At 66.3% G+C, this 9,319-nt stretch overlaps 1 protein-coding gene across 24 annotated transcripts in view; it reads right to left on the bottom strand.

The window, feature by feature from the left end:
* Positions 1-464: 464 nt before the first annotated feature.
* The window catches only part of MAP4 (microtubule associated protein 4), a gene marked incomplete at its 5' end in the record, with an annotated part of 57,358 nt that continues 48,503 nt past the window's right edge, over positions 465-9,319 (bottom strand). For 12 of the 24 annotated variants that reach the window (XM_084901600.1, XM_084901619.1, XM_084901606.1 and 9 more), the window contains 5 exons: positions 465-1,756; positions 1,868-2,057; positions 3,024-3,136; positions 3,801-3,882; positions 8,535-8,627. In XM_084901600.1, the coding sequence (XP_084757726.1) occupies positions 1,749-1,756; positions 1,868-2,057; positions 3,024-3,136; positions 3,801-3,882; positions 8,535-8,627 (486 nt within the window). In that variant the 3' untranslated portion in view covers positions 465-1,748. The remainder of the gene's footprint in view (positions 1,757-1,867; positions 2,058-3,023; positions 3,137-3,800; positions 3,883-8,534; positions 8,628-9,319) is intronic. The other 12 variants (XM_084901611.1, XM_084901607.1, XM_084901615.1 and 9 more) reach the window with 6 other exon arrangements.

Raw genomic sequence — 9,319 nt, 5'->3', positions numbered from 1 at the left:
CAGTCACAACACGGCCCGGCCCGGCCCCAGCGTCGGCAGTCCAGGGCCGCCCGCCGCCCTTGGCTCCCGGGACCAGCGGGCTCACCCCCCGGCCCACAGCTGACGGAGCGGGAGGAGCGTCTTGTCGACCTGGGCACCCGTCGTCCTGGCAGATCCACACGGACCCTCAGGCCGCATCACCCCTCCTGTGTCTCCAGCCCCCCCCCGCCTTCTCCCCCTTCTCGTGCCCCTTCCTGTGCTGACCGCCCTGCACAGCCGAGCATCCAGACATCTAAGACCTGCTTCTTGGTATGTGCGTGGAAGCTGGGGGCGTGGGGACAAAGCCCCCACGGGAGATGCTGCTGCAGAAGTGGGGAGACACCCGCCCCCTTTTCCATCAGAGCCCCCATGGTCCCAGCTCTGGGACGGCCAAGGGCAGGGGGGCGAGGTACCGAGTCCGGAGAAGCCAGGTCACTACCCACAGGCAGGTTTAATCCTTTATTAGAAACCATGCAAACTTTAATACAAAAAATACAAGTGCAGCCAGAATCTTCGCGTCAGTGATTCCCGGGCTCTGCAGCCTGCCCGCTGGGACGGCAGGCTGGCCGCCACGCCCGCCTCTGCTCCCTCCTCAGGCTCCAGGGATGTGGGGCCTCGGTCTCATGCCTGTTTTTCAATCTCTGGACCTGATTCCCCAAATACCCACCCGCATCCGGACGCCTCGGCTCCCTGGGGGCCGAGGGTCTTGTCCCAGGCCTGCAGGCCCTCCCAGCATGACCACCTCCCTCCAGGTCCCAGGAATGAGAGCGACGTGCCGGCCCGGCCTCGGTTAGAGAAGCAAAGCGTCATCCATGCCCAACGCCACAGCCACCTTCCACCCCACCAGCCCCGCGGCTTCCTGCGCGACCCGCCCCTGCCCTGCCCACACCACCCGCCTCGGCCCGAGCTGCCAGGCCTCTGCCTGACCTGGGGTCAGATCACCCCCTGCGGGTTCCTTTAAAAACACCTGCTCAGGACTTTCCTTCAGACGTGACTTCAGCCTGCACAACCACTCCACCAGTTCTTAGTTACTTAAAAAGGGTAAAACAAGGAAAAAAAAAGTATGGCAGCAGCTAGAGGCGGGAGGCGGCGGGGGCAGGCGGCCTGGCCCTCAGAGGGGCAGCGCCAGGGGTCTGGCAGCCCCTGCGGTAGCATCAGTGTGGCAAAGGGAGGCAGTGGCTTAGCGAGCTCCAGGGGGCACTCGGGCTGGCGTCCATGTGGACACCCCTCTTCCCTCCGGTGGACCCAGCAAGGAGGGTGGGTGTGTCCGTTTTTATTGGGTTTGGTCCAAAAACCCAAAGAGGAGGGTGGAATCTGGTTCTTCCTCTGAGACCCCAAGATCCCATCTGAGCCCAGCTCCCCTGGAGCAGTGATGCGAGGACGGCCAGGGGCTGGGCCTGGGGCAGGGGCTGGAGGAGGTGTGGGCACTGCTGCTGCCCTAGGCAAGCGGGGTGAGGGGGGGCAAGAGGGCTGCCCGGCACCCAAGTAGTCCGGTCTAGTGGGCAGCCCGGGGCAGGGAGCCAAGGGCCCGGGTGCCTGAGTTGGGGCCACCGAGGAAGTGGGGGGGGCGAGAGACTATGTCAGCCCCGTGGTCGGTGCGGGCCTTGGCGTTTGCCCGGAACGTCAGCCTGTAGGTCTCAATCTGCAGGGACACGGGAGGCGGGACGGGAGAGGGAACGAGGGAGACAAGAGGGCGACACAGGGGACGGAGACGAGACCAGAATGCAGCGTTAGATGCCTGGAAGATAAAAGGTCGCTGCGTTAAGATTGGGGCCACGCTCGGCAGCACAGAGGCTGTCCACGCAGCCAGCGGCGGGCCCCGGTGGCCCAGGCCACGCCCACCACTTACTTGTCTCCTGGATCTGGCAGTCCAAGGTCTGCGCCTCCCTTTGGTCACCACCCCCTGCCAGGGTGGTGTGGCCACTGAGGCCATTGGCTGGAGTGGGGGCGCCAGCTTCGGGCGCGGCCTCAGGCACAGCCGGCTCTGCCCCCGCAGGGGGGCCCGGGCTCGGAGGGGCCTCGCTGCCGCCGCCCTCAGTCTACAATGAAACAGTGGACAGTGCGGGGTCAGTCCGAGAGGGAGTGGGATGGAGTGACGGCGGGACTCACACACACAGCTCCCCCTCCGCGGGCCCTGACCCTCTGATTACGGAGACGCTAGGCCAGGGCCCCCCCTCACGCCCACAGGGCTCCCGGCGGGCGCCGCAGAGGCAGGGCAGAGAAAGGGACACAACGTGAGAACGACGGACCACAGGACGTGGGTCAGAAGGCAGTGCCAGCCACGAGGCCTCGGGCAAGTGACTGGACCAGCTAGCGCCCCTGCTGGTGGGTCTGGACGCCCAGGAGGGCGGGACACAGGGTGGGCGGGGCCCAGTGCAGGCCCGTGTGCGCATGTGTGCATGTGAGTGTATGCATGTGTGTGTGCACGCGCATGTGTGTGTGTGTGTGTGTGGGGGGCAGGTCACAGCAGCTGCTGGGTCCCTCTCCTCTGCTTTCCGGCAAGAAGCTGGAGGTGATGCCCTCTACCCGCGGACGACATGGAGGGAAAGACAGACAGCCTCTGGGCACAGGAGGGTCTTACAGGACAGTGGAGAGAGGGAGGGAGGGAGAGAGGATGGAGGAGGGGCAGGGGGAGAGGCCCAGCCAGGCCAGCGGGGACGCTCTGCAGGGAGCGAGTGCTCAGCACCGGTCCCTCCAGAACCGGGCCAGGCCTGCTGTGGGCGGGAGCTGAGTGCCTGGCGTGGCCCGACTGTGTGGCCGAGCCCAGCCCAGTCCCTCTGCACGTGGCTGAAGAGCCCAAGGCGGGCGGCCATGGCCCAGGACAAGGGCTGTCCCGCTGGGTCTCACTCCCCGCCTCGCCCAGGGCTGATGTGGACGATGGGACAGAACTGTGTGGGGAGACAGACGAGACTCCTGAAGAGACTGAGAGGCGGCGACAGGCCCACCCGCTGGGACCCAGACTCCCCTGCAGCCCCTCCCGCTCCGTCCAAGGACCCAATCACTACCTTCACGGCCCCGCCCGCAGGCAGGTGGCCCACGTTGTCCAGGGACCCCACCTTGGCCTGGGCCTTCTCCTTGAAGTTCAGCTTCTGGCTTTCAATCTTGACATCCCCTCCGCCTGGAACCAGAGGGCAGGTTACGAGGGGCAGAGGCAGACGCGCGGTCAGGCTGGGCCACAGCGCGGGCGCCGAGGGTGCCCTCAGGGCAGTCCTCGCAGGACCACGGCACAGCTGCTGGCGGGCGGGCGGGCGGGCGGAGGCGGGCAGCCGCCCCTCTGCATGAACACCCGCCCCCCAGGGGCAGCTCGGCCCGCAGCTGCCGGCACCGAGCGGGGAAGCGACTGGTCCTAAGCCACCGCCAACAGTGACTGACAGCCAGGATGGCAAGGTGGGCGGGCCCAGAGTCTCACCATCTCACTGTAGTGACAGGAGGAGGCACAGGCCTGGGCCTGGGAGTGGGGGTGGCCAGGACGGGGGCAGGCAGGGTCAAGGGTCAGGAAGCCTAGAAGGGTGGCTTTCCTTCGAGCCTCCTCTCAGCTCTCCGTCACACACTGACCCCTGGTGCTCGCCACACGGCCAGGAGCCTCCACACGGAGCCCGCCTCCCGCACAGCTGACCTCCGCCCGTGGCCCTGGGGGGGGGGGGGGTCTCGCAGGGGTTCCAGTGGAAGAGTTGTTGGCCTCCCGCCTCCCGCCTCCCGCCCCGAGGGGCAGGGCCGCTGTGCAGTGGCAGACAGAGGGTGAGGGCCCGCGGGCCGGGCCCCAGGCAGGGAGGGACGCTCACCGGGCTTGTGCTTGATGTTGGCCTTGGACCCGCACTTGGAGGAGACCTTGGAGATGTCCACCTTCTTGCTCTGAATCTGAACCTGAGAAGAAAGTGACAAAAACCAGCACAGCCTCAGAGGGAGGAGGCGCTGGCAGGCCAAGGCCAAGGCCACCCTCCCTTTGCAGCCCCAGCATCCAAGTTCAATGCTTTCTGCCCTCTGTGAACTCCCATCTCAGTCTGTTCAAGGTCAGGGTCACCCAAGAGTGCTTGAACGGGCCTTGATCCCTCCTGGCCCTCATGTAGCCAGACCAAACTGCTTCCACACGCATCGCCGCCCCCTCCAGGCAACCGCCAGGCGCCTCCCTCCCTTTTCTGGATCCCACTCTCCTGACACCCCTCCTGCTCCACCTCCACCCGCCGCCCCCCGCCCAGAGTCAACTACAGCTCCGTTCCGTCTGTCTCCTTCCAGTTCTTTCCAGTGCATCCCCCACCTATCAGTCATCTATCATCTATCAATCACCTACCATCGATACACGCATTAGGTAAGGCGGCCAACAGGCTCTCGTCGAACCTGCCGTGCGGGAGCCTGGCAGACAGCCTGGCACCGGGCCGCGGGCATGTCTTCAATTAGGAAAGCCTCTGTGGGCAGAGCCCCCACGGGGCCCAGGGGCCTGCGCAGAGCCTGGCTCTCCACACCCCTCCCCTGGCAGGGCCCTCAGAGCCGCCAGCACAGCCTCCGCCTCCTGTAGCCATCACCACAGCGCCAGCACCAGCTGCCAGGCCTCCTGTGGCCATCACCACAGCGCCAGCACCGGCTGCCAGGCCTCCTCCTTCTGTGTCAGGAGCCAGGTCTCCACCGTGTGCCCAGGGGACAGAGTTCCCGCCCACAGCCCGGCCTGGCACAGAGGCCAGCAGCCGGTCTGAGCCGCAGGCCTGCACTTCCTAAAGCCTGTGACGCACTTTCCTCTGAGCGGAGAGGCCTCCTGAAGCTCCGAGACCCCAGGAGCCGTCTCCTCCAGCTGCCCAAGGCCGCGGGCACAGGAATGGATCGGGAAGCATTGACGAGTCCTCGCCGTGGCGCCTCTGCACCAAAGGCCCGCCCCGCCGCCCCTCCCCACGGTTCCAGCACCAGTTCACAGAGCACCAGAGCCACAGCCACTGCCTCCCCCTCCAACATGGCTGCTCCCTGGCAGGACCCGGGAAGGTCCTCTTTCCGCCAGAGACGCGGATGGCGCACGTGCTGACAAGGAGCCGATGGCGCATGTCCCTGCACCGCCTGCGAGGCAGGCGCTCCCCGAAGCGGGGTGTCCTCGAACCCCCCACTTCCTGACGGCGTGCCTCGTTCCCAGAGCAGCGGGTGAGCCTGCACCGTGGCTCCGGGCTCCGTGTGGGGCGCCGACACGACCTGGGAGAGGGTGACCGCGGGTGTGGGTTTGACTCCCGCTCAAGGGCACAGACCTGGGCTGCAGATTCGATCCACAGCCCCAGGCAGGGCATGTGTGGGAGGCCACCAATCAACGTCTCTCTCTCTCTTCCCTCTCTCCCTCCTTCCCACCCACTCTCTCTAAAGCTCGACGGAAATATCCTCAGTGAGGATCAACAACAGCGGTGAGAACAGGGAAGCCTGCGTCAATCTCAAGACAAAGGAAAAAGGAACGTGTTAAATGAGGCGACAGCCAGCAGAACGACTCCAGGACCACACAACCCCCGAGCGGCGGCCGGCCTGGGCGCGGGGCCCCGGGAGGCACGGCAGGAAGCATGAGCGAGAGGGCACATCCACATCATCCCAGCTCAGGACCCGACTGCATCCCGATTCAACATGCAGACCCGCCCCGGGCTGTGGCCTGCTGCCTGCACCCACGTGCACTGAGGACTGCTCGCCGGGACTGCAGATGGACTGTCTGGCTCGCAAACGTGGAGGCTGCCACAAACCAAGGAGCTGGCAAAGGCACGGCCACCGTCACTGTCACTTTGGTAAACACTGGAAATCTAAAGGAGGGTCTGAAGGCTCCACTGCCTCCGAGCTGGGCCCCTCACGGAGCCGAGGACCCTCAGCAGCCCCCCGCCCCCCGGCCTCCCCTCCCTCCCTCCACGCGCAGCTTCCATGGCCCAGGCTGTGCTTCTCATGGTCAAAGGCTGGCCCCCAGGGCCCCAGTGAACCCTGACAGCCCCCAGGGCCCCCAGTGGAGCCCCAAGCCGTGCTCTCACACAGCCAAGCCCCAGCCACAGGCCCTGCCAGCAGGTCCAGGCAGACACCGTCCTCAGGAGGGTGAAACGGGGTTAAACTGCCGCCAAGTCTGAAGGTGGGATCACCCACAAAAGTAGCTCTAAGTTCCGTCCCCGACTCTGCCCCAGGGGTGTCTGTGGGGGTGTGGGTGTCTGTGGGGGTGTGGGTGTCTGTGGGGGTGTGGGTGTCTGTGGGGGTGTGGGTGTCTGTGGGGGTGTGGGTGTCTGCGGGGGTGGGGGTGTCTGCGGGGGTGGGGGTGTCTGCGGGGGTGGGGGTGTCTGCGGGGGTGGGGGTGTCTGTGGGGGTGGGGGTGTCTGTGAAGGTGTGGGTGTCTGTGGGGGTGGGGGTGTCTGTGAAGGTGTGGGTGTCTGTGGGGGTGGGGGTGTCTGAGGGGGTGTGGGTGTCTGTGCGGGTGTGGGTGTCTGTGGGGGTGGGGGTGTCTGTGAAGGTGTGGGTGTCTGTGGGGGTGGGGGTGTCTGTGGGGGTGGGGGTGTCTGTGAAGGTGTGGGTGTCTGCGGGGGTGGGGGTGTCTGCGGGGGTGTGGGTGTCTGCGGGGGTGGGGGTGTCTGTGGGGGTGGGGGTGTCTGCGGGGGTGGGGGTGTCTGCGGGGGTGGGGGTGTCTGCGGGGGTGGGGGTGTCTGTGGGGGTGGGGGTGTCTGTGGGGGTGAGGGTGTCTGTGCGGGTGGGGGTGTCTGTGGGGGTGGGGGTGTCTGTGGGGGTGGGGGTGTCTGTGGGGGTGGGGGTGTCTGCGGGGGTGTGGGTGTCTGTGGGGGTGGGGGTGTCTGTGGGGGTGTGGGTGTCTGTGAAGGTGTGGGTGTCTGTGGGGGTGTGGGTGTCTGTGGGGGTGTGGGTGTCTGTGGGGGTGGGGGTGTCTGTGGGGGTGTGGGTGTCTGTGGGGGTGGGGGTGTCTGTGGGGGTGTGGGGGTGTGGGTGTCTGTGGGGGTGTGGGTGTCTGTGGGGGTGTGGGTGTCTGTGGGGGTGGGGGGGTGGGGGTGTCTGTGGGGGTGGGGGTGTCTGTGGGGGTGGGGGTGTCTGTGGGGGTGGGGGTATCTGTGGGAGGTGTCTGGGGGTAGTGGAGTGTAACCCTGCTCCCAGCCTGCCCCCAGTGGGAACTGGGGCACCTTTCCGGGGAGGGGCTGTGGCGGAGCCAGCCCGGCACACAGGCCGGCCCTCCCTGAGCCGCATGCCCATCTGCGGGCTTCGCCGGGGGCTGGCGGAGGGGAGAGCACGGCGCCCGCGCTCACGGCCCTGCAAACGGCTCTCGGCAGGATCCCAACGCCCTGCTGTTCACAGGTCGCCCAGACAGAGGCGCTTTACCCAGGACGTCCCCCAGGAAGGCCTGCTGGTGCCGCGTCAGAGCGTGGAGACCACAGCAGGTGACAGATGACGACGATGTTCAGAGCGCTCACAGACCGCACACACAGAGTGCGTGTGTCACACACACCCAGTTCCCCCTGAGACCGTGCTCGCCCTGTTTCCATCAGGCCCGAGGCTGAGAGGAAAAGTGAGACCCAGGCCTTTGAGTGTCGCCCACAGCCCTGGCTGGTGTGGCTCAGTGGATAGAGCGTCATCCTGCGGACTGAAGGGACGCAGGTTCGATTCCAGTCAAGTGCACGTGCCCGGATTACAGGCTCAATCCCCAGTAGAGGGCGTGCAGGAAGCAGCTGATGAATGATTCTCTCTCATCATTCATGTCTCTACCTTTCCCTTCCTCTCTGAAATCAGTAAAATATGCCAGTATTTAAAAAGGAAAAAAATAAAAGCAAGTGTCGCCCACTTCAGCTGACCCCACACCACGCTGGGGCAGAGCCACAGCTCCTGCCCACAGGGAGGAACGCGGGGAGGCGGTGTGGGAGGGGCGAACGGGGGGCTGTGGGGCAGGAGGGGGTGCAGTCCGGCTGCATTCCTCCGCCAGACCCGCCCTGAGGGCGCTGGCAGTCCCGGGCAGGATGGCAGCACCGGGGGAGCAGGAGGACTCAGTGCAGCGGGGCGGCTCTCTCCGGGCGGGAGAGCCGGCGGAGGAGCAGAAGGGCGTGAGGTCTCCAGCCCCGCTCAGCCCCGCACCGGCGCCATCTCAGGGACACATGGCAAACGCACAGGGTGCTCTTCCACACGGACCGACCGACAGTCTCCCCGTCCCCCAGCACAGGGCGGGGCGGGCACGCAGGAGCAGTGCGGCAGGCTGTCTGGACGGGGCAGGGAGAGGAGGAAAGAACCAGGGAAGGAAGAAACGGGGACGGAGCAGGGAGGCGGCGGTCCGGAGAGAGGAGAGCAGGGGCCAGCGGAGGGGAGGCGGAGGAGCTGTGTGCGGACTCCCTGCCCTACTAGGACGAGGCGGCCAGGAGGGCCTGCACCGCCCAGGCTCCCGGAGGGCAGGCCCCGGGAGCGGCCCCTCCGGCCAGGCCACGACCAGCTGGGAGCAGCCAGGCGCCCACGGGGCTGACGTGCTGAGGCAGTGGCGCCCGTGGCACAGGGTGTGGCTCCTCCGCGCCCAGCGGCGAGGCCCAGGGCCGGCTGGTACTTACGTTGCCGCCTCCAGGGACATGCTTAATATTGTCCTTGGAGCCGCACTTGGACTGAACATGGCTGTAGCTCAGTTTTTTGGAGACTATCTGGACCTGGAGTGTCAGAACAGAGAAAACAACACAGAGGGGAGGGCTGGTTACTGACAGGCGGCAGGGCGGCCACCCGGGACCACGGGACCGGAGAGGGGTTAGACTCCGCTCCCGCCTCCAGCAGAACCGCGTGGGAAGCAGAGGAAGGAGGCTGAGGAGGAAACGTGAGAAGGACAGTCCGCGAGGACAGAGCAGATGTTTACAAAGTGCCACCTGGCGCTACCGCTGCTTGGCCGCTGCCTGCTCCCCAAGATCTCGGCGCAGCATCCTGGGGCTCGCCCCGCCCCAGGGAGGTCCTTCCCTTCAGCCCAGGCGGAGTGAGGCCTGCCGCTGGGAGCAGCAGGGCAGTGGGCTCACTGGCACAGTCCTGGACACCAGGGGCGTGGCCCACAGCCCAGCAGCTTCCTCGGAAGCCCGGGACGTGGAGGGTTCGGTGGGACGGGGGAGGCCTCCAGGCGCCCAGTCCTGTGGCCGCACACGGCCCTGCACCGAGAGGAAGCGGCTCCGCGGCCTTCCCAAGGAGCAGCGGCCAGCTTCCTCCCTTCCTTCCTAGCTTCCTCCCTCCCTCCCTCTCTCCCTTCCTAGCTTCCTTCCTTCTCCCTTCCTTCCCCCCTCCCTCCCTCCTTCCTTTTCCTTCTGAGCCCTTTGCAAATGACACAGCTCCCTAGAGTAGAGAAATCCACGCTGACAAACTC

Source organism: Pipistrellus hanaki (assembly GCF_964339955.1).
Source record: "Pipistrellus hanaki genome assembly, chromosome: 13".
In the NCBI taxonomy this organism is placed as follows: domain Eukaryota; kingdom Metazoa; phylum Chordata; class Mammalia; order Chiroptera; family Vespertilionidae; genus Pipistrellus; species Pipistrellus hanaki.
The sequence above is the reverse complement of the archived record's forward strand: the minus strand, read 5'-3'. Positions and strand labels throughout refer to the sequence as shown.